Source organism: Cygnus olor, chromosome 28 (genome assembly GCF_009769625.2).
Source record: "Cygnus olor isolate bCygOlo1 chromosome 28, bCygOlo1.pri.v2, whole genome shotgun sequence".
Lineage (NCBI taxonomy): Eukaryota > Metazoa > Chordata > Aves > Anseriformes > Anatidae > Cygnus > Cygnus olor.
The window spans coordinates 2,906,515-2,927,904 of record NC_049196.1 but is presented as its reverse complement, the minus strand read 5'-3'; the positions used below and the strand labels follow the sequence as shown (position 1 = coordinate 2,927,904).

The 21,390-nt window shown below is 68.1% G+C and overlaps 3 protein-coding genes across 3 annotated transcripts; 2 read left to right on the top strand and 1 right to left on the bottom strand.

The window, feature by feature from the left end:
• Positions 1 to 1,434: 1,434 nt before the first annotated feature.
• LOC121060696 (lysosomal acid glucosylceramidase-like) lies at positions 1,435 to 5,323 on the top strand. The gene is made up of 11 exons (XM_040538705.1): positions 1,435 to 1,592; positions 2,533 to 2,651; positions 2,793 to 2,984; positions 3,077 to 3,223; positions 3,351 to 3,484; positions 3,680 to 3,852; positions 3,954 to 4,191; positions 4,282 to 4,506; positions 4,583 to 4,746; positions 4,829 to 4,954; positions 5,035 to 5,323. The coding sequence occupies exons 2-11, from the start codon at positions 2,585 to 2,587 to the stop codon at positions 5,141 to 5,143; spliced, it is 1,575 nt and encodes a 524-aa protein (XP_040394639.1). The 5' UTR covers positions 1,435 to 1,592; positions 2,533 to 2,584; the 3' UTR covers positions 5,144 to 5,323.
• Positions 5,324 to 7,035: 1,712 nt separating this feature from the next.
• On the bottom strand, positions 7,036 to 10,482 carry MTX1 (metaxin 1). Its single transcript, XM_040539310.1, has 8 exons — positions 10,323 to 10,482; positions 10,154 to 10,223; positions 9,501 to 9,580; positions 8,739 to 8,831; positions 8,429 to 8,611; positions 8,168 to 8,244; positions 7,558 to 7,712; positions 7,036 to 7,430 (listed from the first exon to the last, which is right to left on the bottom strand). The coding sequence occupies exons 1-8, from the start codon at positions 10,401 to 10,403 to the stop codon at positions 7,204 to 7,206; spliced, it is 966 nt and encodes a 321-aa protein (XP_040395244.1). The 5' UTR covers positions 10,404 to 10,482; the 3' UTR covers positions 7,036 to 7,203.
• Positions 10,483 to 11,875: 1,393 nt separating this feature from the next.
• Positions 11,876 to 20,490, top strand: THBS3 (thrombospondin 3). Its single transcript, XM_040539283.1, has 23 exons — positions 11,876 to 12,026; positions 13,206 to 13,412; positions 13,567 to 13,823; positions 13,921 to 14,023; positions 14,475 to 14,501; positions 14,926 to 15,008; positions 15,198 to 15,249; positions 15,335 to 15,483; positions 15,679 to 15,819; positions 16,020 to 16,097; positions 16,182 to 16,334; positions 16,460 to 16,570; positions 16,684 to 16,791; positions 17,048 to 17,207; positions 17,319 to 17,437; positions 17,573 to 17,625; positions 17,732 to 17,925; positions 18,004 to 18,182; positions 18,277 to 18,325; positions 18,505 to 18,701; positions 18,799 to 18,971; positions 19,808 to 19,947; positions 20,342 to 20,490. Exons 1-23 carry the CDS (start codon positions 11,930 to 11,932, stop codon positions 20,398 to 20,400), a joined length of 2,889 nt encoding a protein of 962 aa, XP_040395217.1. The 5' UTR covers positions 11,876 to 11,929; the 3' UTR covers positions 20,401 to 20,490.
• Positions 20,491 to 21,390: the final 900 nt, after the last annotated feature.

Sequence of the window (21,390 nt, the reverse complement as noted above, 5' to 3'; positions counted from 1 at the left end):
TTCACACCGCCTGGCATCTCCAGTAATCCTCTGCTAATGGAGCCTCATGACAGACTCCCCTCTATTCTGGCTCTGTCTGAAATCAAGCTGACAGGCTACAATTACCTGACCATCCTGTTTACTCTTTTTAAATACCAGTTACAGTTTTTGCTTGCTCCAGTCTCTGGGAAGGTTACCAGTATCTTTGAAGTCCAGGAATTAGAAAGCCAGAGAGCTCCTTAGCAAATTCCACTTGTGTGTAAGCTGCGGAGTTGCTGATGTTGGAGGAAAAAGAAAAAAAAAAAAAGAGGTTTAACAACTGTCTTGGAGCTCGACATGAAGACAGCACCTGGCTCGTTCTCAGCCCTATTCATAGGGCACTTCTGCCCGTCCTGCGCTTCTGTCGATGCTTCTGGGTAGTGCTGAACCAAACCGCAGCTGGAATTCCTTCCCTTCCTAATTTAAATTAAAGCTCTGCCATGCAGAGGAGGCACACATGGGCATGTCTGGAGCCCCGCAGCTGCTGTTTGCCATGCTTGAAGCACACGCGTGTGCTGCAGCACTTCGGCACAGCCCCAGCAGCCAGCCTTGGTGCTCCCTTGCCAGCTGCAAGCACGGCTGCCGCGGGCTGGTGCCTTGCCTTCCTCCCCGTGCGCCGATGGAGCTGGCGAGGACCGTGCCATCCCCAGTGCCGTGCCATGGCTGCGAGGGGCGCAGGCTGTGGGATTTGCCCTGGGGACCTTGCAGGGGGGAGCCTGGGGGGGAGCGGGGCTGGCACGGGGCAGGTGCTGCCCCCATCCTGTTTCTCTTGATGGGCAGGTGCTGGCAATTAGAAAGGATCCTAAATTAGAAGGTGCGCTGTCTGGGCTTGTTCCGCAGCCCGCGATGCGGTCGATGAAGTGCTGCAGCCCGCTCCACCCAGCGCTGCCGCGTGGCCGGGGCTGGCGTCGGGGGATGCAGCCCCACGGCAGGGGCGAGTCAGGGGAGCACGGGGCAGAGCCTCCGGCCCCCGGCATCACCCCCAAGGAGGGGCGGTGAGGGGTGGTGTGATGGCTCCCGCTGCTTTCGGATGGTCCTGGGGTGCCCTGCAGCCCTGGCCACACAGCTGCCACATGGGGAAAGCCAGCTGGTGCTCCCCATGAGTGGGCCGTGGGTCTCAGCCACAGCACTTGCTAGAGATGCTTTCTGCCTGCATCTGCGGCACAGAAGACACAGAGAGAACCACGTCAGGGCTGAGGGATGGTATCTGCATGGGGAGATGTGGCCAGAATGACCAAGGCATAAGGGGGAGCTGCTGCAGAGAGGTGCAGGTGGGCAGTCCTGTCCCCCTCCCTGGCTGCCCTGCAGATGCTGGGACAGGTTTCGGGAGAACTTCACAAGCGCTGCAGGGAAGTGTTGAAAGCTCTCATTGGCGCGGTGTTGCAAAACCCTCCTCGGGCTCCTCTTCAAACGCGCCCAAATCCCATGAGCCGTCCTCTCGCCTGGGACTCACCTTTCCTGCTCAGCCAGAAGCTGTTGCCTCCTACCCAGCTGCAGCCCAGAGAGCAGGTCCTGCTGCCTCGCCGCCCTGCTCCCAAGCAGAGACACGGCAAGAGAAGGTTTTCTGGGAGCAGGTGAGTAGCCTGGATCTGGAATGGCTTTTTTTCAGACAGCAGGGATGGGGTTGGCCGAGGACCTGGGACCAGGCTGAGGCTGTGAGCACCGTGTTGGCCGGTCACTGCCGGCAGGAGATGACGGGTGCATGAGAGCCCTCCTGGCCCCGGTCCCCATTCCGCAGGGTCTCGTGGTGGCACTGTCCCGAACTTTGCTTCCCCCTGTCCTGGTGCAAGCAGCACAGGGAGGCACAGAGGTGGCTGATCCCATGTTTTCTTTGAGATGCTCCTTGCCCAGCAGAGCAGGGTGGACAAGACAGGGTGGGAGCAGCTGCAGAGGACAGGGAAATGTGGGACCTCCCCATGCTCTGGGCTCCAGCCCCAAACATCTCTGGCTGGGCAAGCCCTGGCTGCCACGCTCTGGGGTGCAAGCACAGAGCTCTTTGCTCCTGGCTGTGGCTCAGGAGGCACCAGGGACACATCCAGAGCCCGTCCTGTGGCACCACAGCATGTGCTAGCCCCCCAGTCCTGCCGGGGGCATGGCACGGCTAAGGGTCGCACAACGGGGGAAGGAGGCACGCATGCACCATGAGCAGGGAAGGAGGAAGGCGAGGACGGGAGTGATCTGACCCGCCGGGTGCCGCCAGCGTGGGCGGCTGGCAGTGCCAGAACACCGGGCATAGGGCGGCACATGCTGGGGGCTGCACCTCTGGCTGGGGTGCGCATGCTCTGGGTCTCGGTGTGGCTGGAGACACCCATGGGTGACAGCCCTGTGGGAGCAGCATGCTGCCGGTGAGGCAAGAGGGAGGGCGAGTGCCAGGCCAGGGTGCTGGTGGGTCCTGGGGCTCCCAGACCCCATTGTCTCAGATCAGGAGCTGTCACTGCCTGGGGTTTCTGACCCCGTGTGGGGCTGGGACGGGGCAGAGGAGCTGTTTGCTGACATCCACTGCCCTGCTCCCAGCCCCAGAGCTCGCTGACTGCATCTGTCCAAGTCCCACGGCAGTGGAGGCACCATGTGGCCTGGGTGTGCCAGCGTCCTGGGCTGGCTCCTGCTGCTGCAGGCAGCATCGCGCGTGGCAGGTGAGTGGCTGGGCTGTGTCCCCAAGGGAGGGTCCGGCATCTGTGTGGGGCAGAAGGGGTGAGCTGGGGGCTGGAGGAGCTCCCTCCTGGCAGGGGAAGGTCTGCGGCAGACCTCCGCCTGCCCCTCTCCTCCCGCTGCAGGCGGCCGGCCCTGCAATGCCAAGGACTTCGGGCACGGCTCGCTGGTGTGTGCCTGCAGTGCTGCGTACTGCGACACGCTGGACCCCGTGGTCCTGCCGGCCCCGGGCACCTACATCAAGTACGAGAGCAGCAAGGCCGGCAAGCGGCTGGAGCGCAGCGAGGGGAGCTTCCAGCGCAACGCAGAGATCCCAGGTACCTGCCCCGGGTGCGGACGCGGTGCCGCATCCCCAGGGACGGAGGCACCGTCCCCACGCCGTGGCCGTGATGCTGCTCACCCCCCGCAGATTTCCACCTCACTCTGGACACGGCGCAGCGCTACCAGAAGGTGAAGGGCTTTGGAGGCTCCGTCACAGACTCGGCTGCCATAAACATCCAGTCCCTGTCCAAGGAGACTCAGAGCCACCTGCTCCGCTCCTATTTCTCTGAGGAAGGTGAGCCCGGGGCAGGGCAAGAGCGCTGGGTGCCTGGCCTTGGCTTTGGAAAGCAGCTGAGGGACTGGGGGGTTGCACCCCCGAATGCCTCCCAGGGCCCCCCCATCACCCCCCGCTCCGTCCCCAGGCATTGAGTACAACCTCGTGCGCGTCCCCATGGCCAGCACCGATTTCTCTGTGCGTCTCTACACCTATGCTGATGCAGAGGGTGACTTTGAGCTGAAGCACTTCAACCTGACGGAGGAGGATACGCGGATGAAGGCGAGTCCTGTGGATGGGGGGCAGCCATGGGGTGGGCAAGCCTGAGGTGCTGGGGCTGGGTCCTGGGTGGGATGGGTGGCCTGGGGAAGGTGGCTCCCCATGGCAGGGGGAAGGAGAGGGCTCACCCCTCCACTTGTGGTGCTGGAGCTGGCACGGACCTGGGAGAACTCACTGCCATCTCTGTGTTGTCCCCAGATCCCAATCCTCCAGGCAGCCCAGGCAGTAGCCAAGCGCCCCCTGTCACTGTATGCCAGCCCCTGGACGTCCCCGGTCTGGATGAAGACGAATGGTGCCATGACAGGGAGAGGGACGCTGAAGGGAAACCCGGGGGACAAGTACCACAAGGCCTGGGCCAAATACTTCATCCGGTGAGCAGCCGAGGGACCCCAAAGGGCACTGGGGGCTGCACCCCAGAGCCAGGCTGGCACTGATGTGATGAGGCCGCTCACCTTGCTGCTCCTGTGCCCAGGTTCCTGGATGAATATGCCAAGCACAACCTGACCTTCTGGGCCGTGACAGCAGGGAACGAGCCCACGGCCGGCGAGATCGTCTTCTACCCCTTCCAGTGCCTGGGCTTCTCCCCAGAGCACCAGCGGGACTTCATCGCGCAGGACCTGGGCCCTGCGCTGGTCAACAGCTCCCACCGCAATGTCCAGCTCATCATCCTGGATGACCAGCGCGTGATGCTGCCCTACTGGGCTCAAGTGGTGAGGCCCCACGGCGGCTCTGCCCTGCCCCACGGCGGCTCTGCCCTGCCCCATGGCGGCTCTGAGGGCCTCGCTCTTTTCTCCTCCCAGGTTCTCAAAGACCCCGTGGCCGCCAGCTACATCAGCGGCATCGGCATCCACTGGTACCTGGACTTCCTGGCGCCCATCGACCTCACCCTCTCCATCACCCACCACCTCTTCCCCAATTACTTCCTCCTCTCTACGGAGGCCTCCACTGGCTCCTACTTCTGGGAGCCCCGGGTGGTGCTTGGTGGCTGGGACCGCGGGAGCAAGTACAGCCACAGCATCCTCACGGTAGGGCTGCGTGGGCCCGCGGGATGCGCTGTCCCCCTCGGCAGCATGCCGCTCAGCACTGCGACCACTCCTGCAGGACCTCAACAACTATGTTACGGGCTGGACCGACTGGAACCTGGCGCTGGACCTTCAGGGGGGCCCCAACTGGAGCAAGAACTACGTGGACAGCCCCGTCATCGTGGACAGCAGCAAGGACGTCTTCTACAAGCAGCCTATGTTCTACCACATGGGGCACTTCAGGTGGGTTGGGGCTGGGGGTGGCCAGCAAGGGGACCCAACAGCACCCCTGGGTGCTGCGTTCAGCCCCTGCTTGTCCTTGCAGCAAGTTCATCCCTGAGGGCTCGCAGCGCGTGGGGCTGGCTGTCTCCAAGAAGTGTCGCAGGTGCAACCTGGAGCACACGGCTTTCCTGCGCCCCGACGGCGCTGTGGTCCTGGTGGTCCTGAACCGGTGAGTGGCTTGGCCCTGCGCCCTGACCCCAAAGCCCAGCCACCTCCTCTGACCCGCTTCGCTCCTCGCATCCCCCCCAGGTCCCCCGTGGATGTCTCCTTTGGGATCTCAGACCCCAGAGTCGGCTTCATTGAGGCCGCAGCTCCCAGCGACTCCATCCAGACGTTCCTGTGGAAGCAGCCGGCCTAGCATGGCTGCAGCGGTTCCGGTGCCAGCAGCGCTGCTGGGGGGCTGCCTCACCCCCCTGGGGGCTCGGGGGCGGTCCCCTGTGGCCCTGCACCACCCCAGGGGACCTGATTGATCCACAGGCCACGACGCCTGCTGTTTTCTAGATGTTTTCATAAAATAAAGAGGTTTTCTACAACCTTGCCTGCGTGTCCTCTGCCCTCCCTTGCTGCCTCCTCATGGTGCTGGAGCTGGGTGAGGAGGCAGGTGTGGAAGCGGGCGTACCCGCGGCACCCCCTGGGCACCCACCACTCCCCCCCAAGCCGTGACCTCGGTGGGAGGCAGCCCCATGAAGGCTGTGCCCGGGGGGGGGACTCGGGGACATCGCTCCCCACCCACTGGCAGGGTCCTTGTGGCAGAGCCAGGACCCAAAGCCAGCATGGGCCTGGGGACAGTGGCAGCTGGGCTCGGCCGCTGGGATTCGGCGCGGGGCCTGACGTCAGCAGCCCCAGTTTCTCCTGCTGGCAGGAGCAGGAGGCTGCTCGCTGCGGTTTCTGCTGCTGGAGCAGCCATAAACCCCTCCGCTAATGGGAAACTGGAGCGTCGGGCGCATACTTCCCGAGTGACGTTATGGGGGGAGCGGGGCCGGGGGGAGCTGCATTGAGTCATTCCCCTCCCGGCAGGGCCCCTCGAACCGGAGGCTCCACGGCCGCCACGCGGGTGAGGGAAACCATTCACACCCTGCCTCCTCTCCCAGCCACGGTGCAAACCTGGGGGCCCCCGGCCTGCAAACCCATGCCCGGTGCAGGACCTTTGCACCGGGACCCCGTGTGCCGTGGGGCTGTATTCCCAGGGTGCAGAACCCACCCCCGTCCCCCCACCACCCCAGAGGGCACCGGAGCCAGGGTGGCAGCCCCAGCACGCAGCCGAACAAGCGAGGGCTGTGTGCCGCCTGGCAGCCGGCACACGCGTGTGCGAGCCTGGCCAGACACCACTTTTCCATTTACACCCTCGTAAACTGACGGCAGCTGGGGCAAACCGCAGCATCGCTGACGGCCCCGCTCGCCCCGGGGGCCAGGTGCTGAGCCCCGAGGCCGGGCAGCCCCCGGTGGTGAGAGCGGCAGCTCCGCCCGGTGTTGGGACAGAGCTGCCCCCCCCCCCCCCCCCCCCCAGCAGCCCTGGGTCTTGCAGGGCTTGCGGAGCGACGTTCACCGCACTACGTGCTTTTTGGCAGTGCCAGCTGCAAGGAACTCCCCATTCCTGGCAGGCGTGGAGGAATGCAAACAGAGTTGTCATCCTTGGAGGAATTCCTGCTGCAGCCACAGGCCCGGTGGCTGCTCGCCGCCCCACGCGCGCTGCTGCGGTGAGCCGGGCTGGCGGGCGGCCCTCCAGCAGCGAGGGGAGAGCTCGTGGCCTGCCGGGCTGGGGACACGTCCTGCTGCCAGCCTGGGCTCCTGCGCCGCTGCTTTCTGCTGCACCACCTGGGTGGCACCACCTTCTGTGGCACAGCAGGAGGGGGACACCAGTGCCATGGGACGTGCTGCTGGCTCTGCCTGGCCAGCCTGAGGGCAGGGGAGCTGCGAGGGCAAGAGGCAGAGGGCTCAGCCCCACGACTGCCGAGGGATGGAGATGCTCCCAGCACTGCCACAGATGCAAACGAAGGTGCTGAGCAGCTACAGGACCTTGAAAACCCACAGTTTTCCGTCTTCGCCACGTTTCCCGGTGCTGTAGACCCTGCAGACCTCCTGGGGATAAGGGAAGGATTTGGGGGGGGGGGGGGGGGGGGGGACAGGATTGGAGCACCCGTGGAGCAGCACGTTAGTGCCCCCAGCCTGGGCACCTGGGAGAAGGGGGAAAGGGAAAGGCGGCCGGCCCTGCAAGCACAAGAGGCCGCAGGGAGGATGGGAGAGCGTGGGTGGAGAAAGTGAGGTTTATTGGTGCGGCGGGCAAGGGCTGTAATTTCTGCTGGGACGCAGCGTGGCACACCTGCAGGGAGCAACGCTGCGAGGCCACCGGCGTAAAAACAGTCAGTTCAAGTGGCCGGACGAGTAAATAATCACAGCTCTGAGAGCGGCCGCTCTTCCTCACTCCTCCTCCTCCTCCTCTTCCTCCTCCAGGGCGATGGGCTGGCGGCCAGCCGGCCCCACGGCGCCGCGCTGGATGGAGACGATGCCGCTCAGGAAGGCGTAGCCCAGCATGGCCGCCAGCCCCACCAGCACCGACAGCAGCTGGTTGCGCCGCTTGTGGGGGTCCTCCTCCGTGTCGCCACCCTCGGCACCCCCAACCCGCGGGGCGCTGGCGGGGGGGTCACCTGGGGGTGAACAGAGCGGGGGGTGGGGGGAAACAGGGTGCAGCGGGGCACCAGTGTTGGGTTTCGTGAGTTTTTTTTTGAGGAGGGCACCCCAAAGGTGCAGCGTGAGGCTGGGGGTGCATCTCACCTCCGTCCCAGGGGAAGTAGAGGCTGAGGATGGAGGTGCAGTAGTTGCACAGGTTCTGCAGGGACTTCAGGTGCTGCTGCAGTTTCCCGTTGGGCAGCTTCGCTTTCAGGAGCGGCGCCAGGCGGCTGAAGACAAAGGCGTCGAGGGAAGCGGGCCTGGGGCACAGAGATCCACCAATGGGTCATGGGCAGCTCCATGCCCCGTCCCCACCCGAAGCCACCAAGAAGCGGCCACCCCCAGCCTTCCGTGCCACCCCGCCGTGCTCCCAGGGACAGCGAGCAGCTCCTCTTTGCCGGGAGGGCTCCCTGCTCCCAGTCCCAGTGGTGGGGACAGGGCAGGGGCGTGGGATGCAGGACAGTCCTGTCTCTGAGCAGCCTTGCTGGCTCCAACAAATGCCCAGCAGCCGGGGAAAAGCGATGCTGAGGCTGGTGGCAAATCCCACAAGCTCTCGCATCGTTCCTGCCCGTGTCGCTCCATCCCCTCCAGCCTGTCCAACTCCCCAGAGCAACGTTTGTGGGCTACGGCTTCCCCGTGAGCCACGGGGGCTCAGTCCTGCTTGGGTGCAGGGGGTTTGCAGTCCCCACAGTACGTTCCCCCTGTAGCCACGTACGAGTCTCCGAAGAAAAACTTCTGGGAGCCAAGGCGCTGGGACAGGAGTGTCAGGCATTCCCGAGCATCCCGGTACAGCTAGAGAATGAAGACAGAGCCAGGGCTGCAGAGCGTCGCGGTGTCACTGCGACGGGGAGGGGGTGCTCAGGCTGGGAACCCCAGATCCCAGGCTGAGATTTTGGCCTTGCATGGTGCCTCTGGGCAATCCCCAAGGAGCCGCGGCGCCCGGAGCTGGGCACCTCCTTCCCACACATCCCCTCACCTCCTTCTCCAGCTTCTCCTCATCCTCCATGTAGCCATCTCCCCACATGAGCTGCAGCCGCTCCACGTGCTGCTTGTGCATGCAGTTGGGCAGGAAGAAGTTCAGCGGGAAGGGGATGGTCTCGGCGTACCATTTCCGCGTGTGCTCCACGTAGTTCTTCGCATCCACCCAGAACGTGTGGATCTGCAGCAGAGGACAACCCGTGCCGATGCCAGAGCCAGCACAGCCGATGGCGGTGGCACAAGGACAGCCCGTGCCCAGCACACGCAGGCACCTCTGAGATGTTCCCTGCGGCCACACTGAGACTCACCAGCACTGGCAGTAGTTTCTCTTCTAGCAGGGACACGAAAGCCAGCGTGTCTGCTCCTTGTGTGGCTGAGAGGTCGTAGTCTGCATTGTATTTCTGTGGAGGAAAGCAAACAGGGCTGAGTTGGCAGGGAAGCAGCCATCCTGCAACCTCAGGGGACCGTGACAAAGCGAGTGCCTGCGAGCAGAGGGACCGGCCAGCAGGGCCAGCCCTGCTCCGTACCCCGCTTTGCTCTCGCTCCTCTGTGTGCTGGGAGGTTGGGAGGTTATCCGGATGGACACCCGGCCAACCCCAGGAGCAGAGCAGGCAGGATCTGGTGCTGTGCCCCCTCTGAGCGCTACCCACCCGTGTCCAGACCCAGCGCTAGGAGAGTTAAGGTTTGTCTTGACTTCCAGGCCCAAAGGGAAGAGCTGGGAGCGGGCAGCTGAGAGTGTCCCAGGGGCCCTGCAGGTCTGTTCCGTGCTCAGAGCCACGCTGGAGCACAGAGCACGGAGGGGACAGCGCCCACCTTGCCCGAGATACACGAGGCTCGAGATGGGGTTGTGCTTGCCCCCAGAACAAACACCACCACGGGGACAGCCAGATGGGTCCACAGGGCAAAGCTCGCACCAGTTTGCACCATTCTGCCTCCAGAGCAGGGAGCTGCGCCCTGGCCCCATCCCCGGGGATGCCCTCGCTGCTGCTGCTCCAGCTCCAGCTCCCTCCATCCCAGTGAGCGCTCCTGCCCCCTGCAGCACCCAGGGGGTGCCCGTGGCCGTCCCCTACCTGCTTCCTGAGGTGAGTTATGATTTGCTGCGTTTTGGAGATGGTGCCCTCGTCCCGCGTCTTCAGCGCAGGCAGGCGCCCTGAGGGCAGGGAGAGGGGTGGCTGTAGGGCGTCCCCCTGCAACCGGTGATGAGGGGCTGGGGGGGTCCGCGGGGGGAGCAGGGCCCCCACGCTGGGGTGAGGGCACGCAGGGCAGAGCGAGGGGTATGCAGGATGGGAGGGAGGGCACACGCACGGGGGTATAGGGCTAGGATGATGCGAGGGGGGCCGATAAGGGGATGAAAGCTGCGTGATGGGACAGGTGGAGCACGCTGGGGGGGGCAAGTAATAGGGCAAAGGGAGGTGCAATGGGGCGTGGGGCGTGCACTGGGGTACAGTTCTGCGATGGGGGGCATGCAACCGGAGAGGGGGTGCAATGGGGTGGGGGGCGCAATGGGGTGGGGGACGCAATGGGGTGGGGGGTGCAGTGCAGTGGGGGGCGCAGTGCGGTGGGGGTACAGTGGAGCAGGGCTGTGTGATGACTCAATGGGGGTGCAACAGGGCAAGGGGGTGCAATGGAGTGGGGGGTGCAATGGGACAGGGGGTACAATGGGGCAGTGCGTCAATGGAGCAGGGGGTGCAGCGGGGCTTGGTGCCTCGGTGCGGACCCTTACCGGAGGGGCTCCTCCAGGGGCTGCTGACCCGGTGCACCTTCAGCGGCGCTCCCGTGAACCGCGCGTACGTCTGCAAGAGAGGAGAGGGGACGGGACGGGAGGGGGCGGCCCGGCCCGGCCCGGCCCGGAGGCACGCACCGGCCCCGCCGCCGGTCCCGCCGCCGCTCACCAGCACGGCCAGGCAGTCGGGATCCACCGAGGGCAGCCCCCAGCCCCCGGCCCAGCAGAACAGCTCCATGGGCGCCGCCATCTTCCCGCCCGACCCGGAACCACACGGCGGGGCGGCTCCGCCCGCCACCACCGCGGGGCGGGACCGGCGGCACCGGCGGAGGCTCCGCTACCGGCGGCGGCAGCCGGGGTCGCGCCGTCGGGGCAGTTCCCGCAGCGCCCGGGGCCCCTCCGCGGCCGGGGATGCGCGGAGCCCGGTACCGAGCACCACGGAGCGGAGCCCACCCCCCACACACACACACACCGGTCCGTTACCGGACGCTCCGCGCGTTGCTATGGGAAAAAAAAATAATAATAATAATTAAAACAAAAACAAAAACAAAAACAAAAAAAAAAATACGGGGGGGAGCGGGCACGCACCGGACGGGGGGGACCAGGGGGAGGCAGCCGTGTGGCCCCGGCCGCCCTGGCGTGCACCGGAGCGGCTGGGGGGGGGGGGGGAGCGGGACTGAGGCGGCCCCCGGGGCTCGGGTCGGCTCGGCCCGGCCCGGCCCGTTGTTATGGAGGCGGGGGAAACAGCCGTAAACACGGCCGGGGAGCCGCGCTGCTCCTGCGCCTTGGCCGGCGCTCAGCGGGAGCTGCGGGGCCAGCTGCCGGGGCTGCTCCGCCGCCGGGCCCGCCCCGGCCTCCCGGCTGCGCGGCTCCGCTCCCCGCGGCCTCCAGCTGCAGCCTGGCCGAGTGCCCCGAGCTCTGCCGGAGCCCTCCGGGAGGCTGAGGCCTGAGAGCGCAGGGCAGGCGGCCCCCGGGGCTGAGCATCCCCGGTCCGGGGGCTTGGGCGCACCCCGAGCTCCGCGCCCCGCTGCCGTCGGGATCCGCCATCGGGGCTCCTGCGGCGTCCCCAGGGCTCCCGCTCCCAGCCCGGGGCAGAGGTGAAGGAGCTTCTCGGATGAGCTCATTATTTTGCTCCGGAGGCTTGGGCCGGTTCCTGAGGCTGATTTATGCCGCTGAGCCGGCTCCAGGTGGCCTGGCTCCGCTCGCTCCTCTCCGGCCAGGGGAGCGGGACCGGCTCCGGAGGCTCCGCTGCCCGGGGGGCGCCGCCTGGCCCCGGGGGCTGGGACCCTGCCGCGAGGCACCCTTGGCAAAGCGGCTCCGCCTCGGCCACCCCCCGTCCCCCGCGCTGTCCCCGCGGCTCCCGGTCCCCGTCTGTCCCGGGCCGGACGCTCCGGCGCTGCCGGGGCCGCTCCGGCTCCCAGCGAGGCGGCCCCAGACTGCCTGACCTCCCGGTGAACCGGCGCCTGCCACACTCAATTTCTGTGAGCGGGAGCCGTGCAGGGGCGGGCAGCGCCGAGGTGCCCGGGGGTCGCCCGCAGCTCCGGGCCCTGCCGCCGGCCGGTCCCGGTGCACCGCGCCCCGCCCCGCCCCGCCCCGCTCCTCTCCGCTTGGCGGGGCTGCGGCCGGCCCGCCGCGGCGGAGCGCCCGCCGGGGTCCCCGGGATGCGCGTCCGTGATTGACGGCTCTTTGTTTCCTCCTCGCCGCCAGCGCCGGCCCCTCCCCGCTCGCGCCACTCCGCCCCGCCGCGCTCCGCTCCGCACCGGCGGCACCGGCGGCATGGGGGCACCGGCGGCCGCGGGGGGCCCGGCGCTCGGCGCGCTCCTGGCGCTGCTCCTGCTGGGCGCCGCCGGCGCGGCTCGCCAGGGGCTGCAAGGTAAGGCGGCTCCCGGTGCCGCTCCGTCCCGCCGGGCAGCGGCAGGCGCGGGGACGGCCGGACAGCCCCGACGGGGCGACGCGGACGGGGCGCCCCCGCCGTTCCCGGCCCGCTGCGAGCCGGGGAGGCGCCGGTTCCCTGCCCCGCTGCCCTGAGACGGGGGCTGCCGGCCCCCGCCGGCCGGCCCGGGGCCGCTGACAGCGGCTGTGCTCTCCCTGGGAGGTCTGGCAGCCGGGCTGCGGGCAGCTGCGGCGAGCCGGCGCTCCGCGCTGGGGACAGAGGGACATTCATCCCCGGAGCTCGGGCCGGCCGCCAGCACCCCCGAGGGTCGCCGCTGCCCGCAGTCCCGGGGCCAGCTGCGGGCAGGGCCGCCGCCAGTCCCGCCCGGACGCCGGTCCCCGTCCCGGCTCCGTGTAGCGGTGCCCGCGGCGGGAGGGCTCCGGTTCGAGGGGCGTTGGGGCCAGCGGGGAGGCTGCCGGGGTCGGGCTGCGCGGCCGCCGCTCGCCCCAGGGTCGCGGCTCCTCCCGGTCTGCCCGGTGCGGCGGCACGGAGCGAGCGGGCTGCCGTGCCCCGGCGGGACCGGGCTCTCCGTGCTCCCCCGGAGCGCCCCGGGCCTGTGCCGAGAGCCGGCCCGTTCCTCGCCGGGGCTCCGGTCCCCGCAGCGCCTCGGCGGGGCGGCCGCGGTGGCTGCTCCGCGCCGGTTCCCGGGGCCCGGCCCCGGTGGGGCTCCGCGCTTTCCCCTCCCGGAGCCTCCCCGGGAGCCGCGTCCCCGCTCCGCTCCGTTCCCCGCCTCCGCCGGGCCGGGGGCTCCGCCAGCCTTCCCCGCCCGGCAGCTGGGATGCTCGGGGCGGTGCGGCCGCCCCCGCGGGGAAACCCCGGGGCGAGGGGGGAGCGGGGAAGGCCCCGAGCCGGGGGCCCCGCCCGTTTCCCGGGCTCCGGGCCGCCGGTGGCGGGGACTCCGCGGATCCTTCTCGGCGGGGCGGCCGCTCCCGCTCCCGGTCCTGGAGCGCCACCGCGCGGGGCCGGGGCTGGGCGGAGCCGGCGGGGCCGTGCGGAGCCTCCCCGGGAGTCCTCGGGGCTTCCCCGGGCCCGGCGAGGCCGGTTTCCAGTGGGTCGGGCCGGCGGCGTGCATCCCGCGCGGCCGGGCAGGATGCGACCCCCGTCCTTGGCTCCCCGCAGTCATCGACCTGCTCCTGGTGAGCGAGGCCCGGCAGATGGCCAGCATCACGCACAAAATCCGGATGGAGCTCCTGACGGTGAACGACGTTTTCCTCCTCTCCACCTTCCGCCTGCCCCCCAAGCAGGGGGGGACCCTCTTTGGCCTCTACTCCAAAAAGGACAACACGAGGTGGCTGGAGGTGTCCGTGGTGGGGAAGATCAACAAGGGTAGGTGCCTGCTGCGTGGGGACGCGGGGGGCACACGCCGGGGATGTGGGAAGAGAAACAGGGACCGAGCTCGGCGGGGACTGCTCGGGTCTGCTGCAACTGGTCCCAAGGGGCCGGAGAGGAGAGCTCACGGCCCCTTCCCGCTCCTCCGCAGTGCTGGTGCGCTACCTGCGGGAAGACAACAAGCTCCACTCGGTCAACCTGCAGCACGCGCACGTGGCGGATGGGCAGAGCCACACGGTGATTGTGCGCCTGAGCGGGCTGCGCGGGGACATGCTGAGCGTGGAGCTCTACGTGGACTGCAAGCAAGTGGACTCCAGCGTGGGGCTGCCCGAGCTGTCCGAGATCCCCCTGGCAGAGGTGGAGTCGATCGAGGTGCGCACAGGACAGAAGGCCTACCAGAGGATGCAGGTGAGTGCCGGGACGCCCGCGTGGGGCCGAGTGTCCTTCGCACCCCTCGGACAGGCACAGCCTCCCGTGGCTGACTGCGTCTCCTCTGGTATGTCAGGGGTTCGTGGAGTCCATGAAGCTGATTCTGGGAGGCTCCATGAGCCGAGTCGGGGCCCTGAGCGAGTGTCCGTTCCAGGGAGATGAATCCATTCACAGCGCAGGTAACGGCACGTCCGCGTTCTGCGCTGAGCACGGGGGGCTGGCCAGTTCCCCCATGTGTGCTACGTGTCATACGGCACGTTGGGTGGGCACCACAAAGAGCACGGGCTGGTGCGTAGGGGGCACAGCATCACATCGTGCAGGGGGAGCTTCTGCTTCTGCGCCATGCCAGACAGCCCTATGCACACGGGAGCTCCTGTGCACGTGGTGGCCAAGAGCAACCATGCAAGGGAAGGTGAGGACTGCGGTCTGGAGGGCCACGGAGCCTCAAGAGCCTGCCCAGCAGTTTGTTGTGCAGGGATGGCAGGTGGCACTGCAGTCCTCCGCGTGGGGAACTTGTTCCTTGGTGGCTCCTCTGTCCCTCGAGCACACCCTGGCAGGGGGCGTGCTGGGTCTCCAGGCCGTGTGCTGGCCAAAGCAGTGTTCAACAAGATCTTGTCTTCCTCCCTGCAGTGACAAGCGCGCTGGCCTCCATCCTGGGTAAGTCCCTGCTCTGCTTCCCCTTTTTCCAGCTAGGGGGACGGTGATGGTGGTTGAGGCTCCATGGAGGTGTAAAACCCTTTGGAGCCTGTCCCAGAGTCCCTAGCACCTGCTGGGCACCCCGGCATGGGGCAGATCAGAGGGGCATAGGATGTGTTGTACAGGAGGGGTCCTGCGAGGTCTTGGGACCCCAGTGGGGATGAACTAGCTGGGCAGGTCCTTGCTGCTGGCACCTGTCCTTGCAGTGCAAAGACCATGACCTGGGCGGCTTTGCGCCCGACGAGGGAGGAGAAGGAAGGGTCGGGGGTTGCCTCGTGCCCCCCGGTGCGGCGTGGGATGGGCACGGCAGCCCCTAGCCCCTGGCCCCAGGAGGCTGCCTCTGTCCTGGGGCTGGGGCTGACCTTGTCCTCCCTGCTTGTGGCAGGCGAGCAGACCAAGGCGCTGGTCACGCAGCTGACCCTCTTCAACCGCATCCTGACAGACCTGCGAGAAGACATTAGGGACCAGGTGAGGTGGGGCAGTGGTACTGGCACTGCCAAGGCTGGGCTTGGCCAAGGGCAGTGCACTGGGCACCGTGAGGGCAGCGTGGAGCTCGAAGATACGTGGCAGGGCTTGGATGTGGGTTCTGCACCCCAGGGGCGTGATGTTCCCCAAGTCACCCCCGTCCCTAACGCCCTGTGCTCTGCTGCCTTGCAGGTGAAGGAGATGTCCCTGATCCGCAACACCATCATGGAGTGCCAGGTCTGCGGTGAGTGTTGCCGTGGCTCGGCTCCCACCCCAGGGAGCGTGCGCTCGTCCCGGCTCACCACCCTGCCCGGCCCTCATCTCCGCAGGCTTCCACGAGCACCGTTCTCGCTGCAACCCCAACCCCTGCTTCAGCGGCGTGGACTGCATGGAGACGTACGAGTACCCCGGGTACCGCTGCGGGCCCTGTCCGCCGGGCCTGGAGGGCAACGGCACACACTGCGCCGACATCGATGAGGTGAGCGGGCCTCGTGCCTGTCAACGGGGGAGGTCTGAGCCCCAGAGCTGGCAGACAACATGGGCAGGTGTCACACACGAGATGCTTCCCCTCTTCGTATGTGTCCCTAAGCCACCCGGCGGGGACAGACCCACCGGGGTGCTCTCGCCGGTGCCGTACCCAGGGCAAAGCTTTTCTCTCTCCCCGTGCCCGCAGTGCGCTCATGCCAACCCCTGCTTCCCCGGCTCGAAGTGCATCAACACGGCACCTGGCTTCCGCTGTGAGCCCTGTCCCCGTGGCTATCGGGGCAACACCGTCTCTGGCGTGGGGGCCGACTACGCGAAGGCCAGCAAGCAGGTGAGTGCAGTGCTGTGGGGCTTGGCCATGGCCATGAGTGCTCTGGTTTGTTGGGCTGCAGGGACGGGCAGGGGATGCTGAGCCTGCCAGACCCTGCTCTGAAGGAGAGCAGTGCCGAAGGCAGGCCGCAGGCATGGGGTGGGTCTCCTGGAGGAGCTGCGGGGGCAGAAGGTCGATGGTTTCTCCCATCCTGCTTGCAGGTTTGCACAGATATTGATGAATGTAACGATGGGAACAATGGTGGCTGCGACCCCAACTCCATCTGCACCAACACGCTGGTGAGCGGAGCTGCCCTGCTCCCCCGCCCGACATCGGGGGCCTCTTCACTCTCCTGATCCTGCCCCGTGCCCCGTTTCTCCCAGGGCTCCTACAAATGTGGCCCCTGCAAGTCAGGGTTTGTGGGGAATCAGACGTCCGGCTGCATCCCGCAGCGGTCCTGCAGCACTCCCACCTCCAACCCTTGCGACATCAACGGCTTCTGCATGTTCGAGAGGAACGGTGAAATTTCCTGTGCGGTGAGCGGGAAGGCGGGGATGGGACGACTGAGAAGCAGAGGGTGCCGGAGGAATTGGCATGAGCAGCGGTTGCTCCTGCCAGGACTCTTCCCTGTTTCCCAGCCCCTGATTCCTCCTTTCTCCAGTGCAACGTGGGCTGGGCTGGCAACGGCAATGTGTGTGGGCAAGACACGGACCTCGACGGCTACCCTGATGAGCCCCTGCCCTGCATCGACAACAACAAGCACTGCAAGCAGGTGGGCCTCCCCGTGGCGAGGGGCGCAAGGGGCTTGGGAGACCACTAGCCTGTCATGGGGCTGGGCTCCAGAGCTGTCCTCCTCCCTGCCTTTACTGGTGTCTGTGCTTCCAGGACAACTGCCGCCTGACGCCGAATTCAGGGCAGGAGGACGCCGACAACGATGGCATCGGGGACCAGTGTGACGATGATGCAGACGGTGATGGCATCAAGAACGTGGAGGTGTTTGTGCTACGCGGGCAGGACGTGCCTGTGGCACTAGGGCTCGTGCTGCGCAAGGGGCACAGCTTCTTGCTTTGGCTTGATTCTGGTGCCCCCAGGATGCTGCTCCTGGGAGGCAGCAGGCCGGGGCTTGTGGCTCTGGGACGGTCTCACCGGGCATGCTGGAGATGTCCCCCTGCCCTGACCCATGCTGGAGCGTGGCTCTGCTCTGACAGCCACCACAATGGGGACATCTCTGTCCTTCCCTTCCCTGCAGGACAACTGCCGGCTCTTCCCCAACAAAGACCAGCAGAATTCGGACACCGACTCCTTTGGGGATGCCTGCGACAACTGCCCCAACGTGCCCAATAATGACCAGCGGGACACGGACAGCAATGGCGAGGGGGACGCTTGTGACAATGACATCGATGGGGACGGTGAGCGGCTCATGAGGCTTGACTGTGTGTGGCCGGGGGCTCCTTGCAGAGCGGGGACTGTCACAGCCACGCTGGGGTGCTGAGGGCACCCACACGCCTCTGTCCTTGCAGGAATTCCCAACATGCTGGATAACTGCCCCAAGGTGCCCAACCCGCTGCAGACAGACCGGGACGAGGACAGCGTTGGGGATGCCTGTGACAGTTGCCCTGAAATGAGCAACCCAACTCAGGTATGGCCTTGGGCAGCCAGCACGCGTCGAGACAGGGGTGGCCTGGGGTCTGCAGGACCCTGCCCCCCGGCTGGCGGGGTTTGGGGTCCTGTCGCCTCAGGGTGCCTGCTGAACTAGGGCTTTGGTCTCTTCCAGACAGATATGGACAGTGACCTGGTAGGGGACATCTGTGACACCAACGAGGACAGGTGAGGGTCCTTGAGATGAGGGGTCTTTGGGGTGGGTGAAGGTGCTGGAGCTCAGCGCCAGGTCCCCGCGTTTGTGGTGCTGCCCTGACTGCGTTCTTCCTGCCAGTGATGGGGACGGGCATCAGGACACCAAGGACAACTGCGCTGAGATCCCCAACAGCTCCCAGCTGGACTCAGACAACGATGGGCTGGGGGATGACTGTGACAATGATGATGATAACGATGGCATCCCTGACTACACACCACCCGGCCCGGATAACTGCCGCCTGATCCCCAACCCCAACCAGAAGGATTCGGATGGTGAGTGCTGGGCGGGCAGGGGGAGGCAGAGCCCTCTGGAGGGACCCGTCCCTCCGTGACCCGTGTGCGTGTGCCCAGGGAACGGCGTGGGTGATGCGTGCGAGGAGGACTTCGACAACGACACAGTGATCGACCAGCTGGACGTGTGCCCGGAGAGCGCCGAGGTGACGCTGACCGACTTCCGCGCCTACCAGACCGTCATCCTGGACCCCGAGGGGGATGCGCAGATTGATCCCAACTGGGTTGTCCTCAACCAGGTGTGGGTGCTGCCCCCCATGTTTCTGCTGGGGCGGGAGCGGAGAGGGGCCAGGAGGTCCCCGGAAACGCCCCTAACCCAGGTCTCATCCACAGGGCATGGAGATTGTGCAGACCATGAACAGCGACCCAGGCTTGGCTGTTGGTAAGAGGTGCAGACCCCGTGGGACAGCCCCTTTATCCTTGTCCCCTGCTCGCTGGGGGGCAAGGGCCACTTCTGTGCCCCGTGGAGAGGGGTAAAAACCGCCCTGGATGGTGGCAGTGCGCGGGGTCTCGTCCCCATGCTGGGGAGGGGGGCTCCTTCCTCTGTTTGCCCACCCGCAGGCTACACAGCTTTCAACGGGGTGGACTTTGAGGGCACCTTCCACGTCAACACCGTCACCGACGATGACTACGCTGGCTTCATCTTCAGCTACCAGGACAGCGCCAGCTTCTACGTGGTGATGTGGAAGCAGACGGAGCAGACGTACTGGCAGGCCACCCCCTTCCGTGCCGTGGCCGAGCCGGGGCTGCAGCTCAAGGTGGGTGCTGCCACCCTCCTGTGTCTGTCCCCCCCCCCGCCCCAGACCGGGTCAGGTCCTTCCAGCGGGTTCCCCCTGATGCCCCGCGCACCCCCAGGCGGTGAAGTCCTCGACGGGCCCCGGCGAACACCTGCGCAACGCGCTGTGGCACACGGGCCACACGCCCGAGCACGTCCGCCTGCTGTGGAAGGACCCGCGCAACGTGGGCTGGAGGGACAAGACGTCGTACCGCTGGCAGCTGGTGCACAGGCCCCAGGTGGGCTACATCAGGTGAGCGGGGGGTCGCGGGGGGGGCCGCTGGGGCTGGCAGCACCCGGGGTGGGGGGGAAGGCAGGAGCCCGGCCAGTCTCAGCGCGGAGGTTGCGGGTCCTCGGGGAGGGGTCCCGGCCTGGTGAGGGGGTGACAGCATGGGGAGGGGTCCTGGGCTGGTGGGACCGACTGAAGTGGGGGGGTGACAGCAATGGGGAGGGGGTCCTGCCCCCGTGGGACTGCCACGGTGGCGGGGATGGCGTCCCTCGGGAGGGGGGTCCTGTCCCCTCGGGACTGACCCGGAGAGGAGGACGCCATCCCGTCCGAGGGGGTCCTGCCCCGGTGGGACCGACGGGGCGAAGGGGGGGGGGGGCGCGGCATCCACTGGGAGAGGGGATCAGACCTGTGGGGCAGATTCCGTTCGCTGGGGGTGGGTCCGGCCCCGTTGGGGCCCCCCCCGGCGCTTTTTTCCCCTTTAAGGAACCCGTCGGGGCGGCCGCCGCGGGGGGGGGGGGGGGGGGAGGCTCCGGGGGCCGGGCCCGTCCGCCCCGTCCGGGCCCCCGCGGCCATTGTCCCGTCGCCATGGCGACCCCGCCGGCCGCCGGGGCCTTTCACATGCAAAGCGCCCGACAAAAGGCAGCGGGGCCGGGCCGGGGGCGGCGCGGGGGCCCCGGGCTCCGTCCCGGCGGTGGTTCTTTTTTATGGGGTGGGGAAGGGGGGGGGGGGCTCACAGTTCCCCCGGTTTCCCCCCCCCCCCTCCCAGCTCCGCAGCGTGCCGCACCCCCCCCTCCCCCCCCGGGTTGGGGGTCCCCGGTCCTGGCTGACCCCCCCCCCCCCCTTTTGCCCCCCCCCCGCAGGGTCCGGCTGTACGAAGGCCCGCGGCTGGTGGCGGACTCGGGGGTGATCATCGACACCACCATGCGCGGGGGGCGGCTGGGGGTCTTCTGCTTCTCCCAGGAGAACATCATCTGGTCCAACCTGCAGTACCGCTGCAACGGTGAGCACGGGGCTCCCCCCGGGCACCGGGACCCCGCCGGGCACCGGCACACCCCCGAGCACGGGGACCCCCCCCGAGCACCGGGACCCCCTCCCCCGGGCACCGGGACCCCCCCCCGAGCACCGGGGCGGGGAGCGAGCAGCCTCGCCCCTATTGCCCCGTGGCGAACGGAGGGGGGGGGGGGGGGAGCGGGATGCCCCCCACACACACACCGGGGAGTCCCCCGGGACCCCCCCCGCGTGGGCCAGGGCCTGTCCCGGTGCCCGGGGGGTTTTGTCCCGCTCTCTGGGGCTCGCCTGGGCAGCTCGGGGGGGGTCCGGCTATCCCGGGAGGGGGCTCTATCTCCCCCCTCCCGGCTCCTCACGGCCCCCCCCCCGCTGTCGCCCCCCCGCAGACACGATCCCCGCAGACTTCGAGCCCTTCCGCCGGTTCCTGCTGGAGGGCCGCGAGTGAGCCGCCCCCCCCCCGGCCCGGGGCCCCCCCTCCGCCCGCGGCACCCGGGCTCGGTCCGGGCTCCGCTGCCCCCCGACGCCCCCGATCCCCACCCACCCCCCCGCGGACTTTGCACTGCCGGGAGCAGCGGGGCGGCTCCGGTGGGCGGCGGGGCCGTGTCCCCCCCCCCGGCCCTGCCCCGCCCGCCGCCGGGCCATAAAGTTTCCACCGGATTTTCGCCTGCGCGCCCCGTTCCTAGGGGGCGGCCCCGGCCCCCCCCCCAACCTCCCCCCCCGCCCCGTGCTCCCGGTTCCTTCCCTCGCCGTCCTCCCGTGGGTCGTCGGGGGGGGAGCCCGGTGCCCGGCCGGTCCTACCGGCGGAACCCGGGACGGCGGGAGGCCGGGACGAGTGCAATATTGGTAGGCGAGGGCACAACACTGCACCGCATCCCGGCCCTGCCGCCGCCCCGGAGGGACCGGAGCGGAGCCGCCGCCGCCGCCGCCGCCGCGCGGGGCCGCTCCGTGGGAACTGCGCCGTGAGCGCCGAGCCCCGGCGGCAGTGCCCGGTCGCCATGGCGACGGCTGGCCCGGCAACGCGGCGGAATGTGCCCCCCCCCACCCCCGCCCGAACCCCCCCCCCCCCCCCCCCGAGCCCGCCCCGCCCCGCCCCGGAGCGCGCGGGGCCCGCACCGGCACCGGCCCCGCCGCGGCGGCGGAGGTGGGCCCCGCTCTTAAAAGGGCAACGCGACCGGTACCGGGCAGCCGCCGCCCCGTCGGTACCGGAGCCTGGAGGGGATGGGCCGGTGCTTGCTACCGGCACGGTGCTGCCGGTACCGGGCAGAGCGGCGGGGCTGCGGGCACGTGCGCCGAGCGGGACGGGACGGGACGGGACGGGACGGGACGGGACGGGGGGAGGCACCGCTCGGTACCGAGCATCTCCCGTCCCGTCCCGTCCCGTCCACTCCCAGCCCTCGGCCCGGCGCCGTGCCCGTATCCCCGGGCAGCCCTCGGC

Coding starts and splice junctions, on each gene's coding strand:
- LOC121060696 (XM_040538705.1), top strand. CDS start 2,585: ATGTGGCCTGGGTGTGCCAGCGTCCTGGGCTGGCTCCTGCTGCTGCAG. Junction 2,652..2,792: donor GGCAGCATCGCGCGTGGCAG/GTGAGTGGCTGG, acceptor CTCCCGCTGCAG/GCGGCCGGCCCTGCAATGCC. Junction 4,192..4,281: donor TGCCCTACTGGGCTCAAGTG/GTGAGGCCCCAC, acceptor TTCTCCTCCCAG/GTTCTCAAAGACCCCGTGGC.
- MTX1 (XM_040539310.1), bottom strand. CDS start 10,403: ATGGCGGCGCCCATGGAGCTGTTCTGCTGGGCCGGGGGCTGGGGGCTG. Junction 8,245..8,428: donor AGGAGAAGCTGGAGAAGGAG/GTGAGGGGATGT, acceptor TTCATTCTCTAG/CTGTACCGGGATGCTCGGGA. Junction 7,431..7,557: donor CTACTTCCCCTGGGACGGAG/GTGAGATGCACC, acceptor GTTCACCCCCAG/GTGACCCCCCCGCCAGCGCC.
- THBS3 (XM_040539283.1), top strand. CDS start 11,930: ATGGGGGCACCGGCGGCCGCGGGGGGCCCGGCGCTCGGCGCGCTCCTG. Junction 18,702..18,798: donor AGCCGGGGCTGCAGCTCAAG/GTGGGTGCTGCC, acceptor GCGCACCCCCAG/GCGGTGAAGTCCTCGACGGG. Junction 18,972..19,807: donor CCCCAGGTGGGCTACATCAG/GTGAGCGGGGGG, acceptor CCCCCCCCGCAG/GGTCCGGCTGTACGAAGGCC.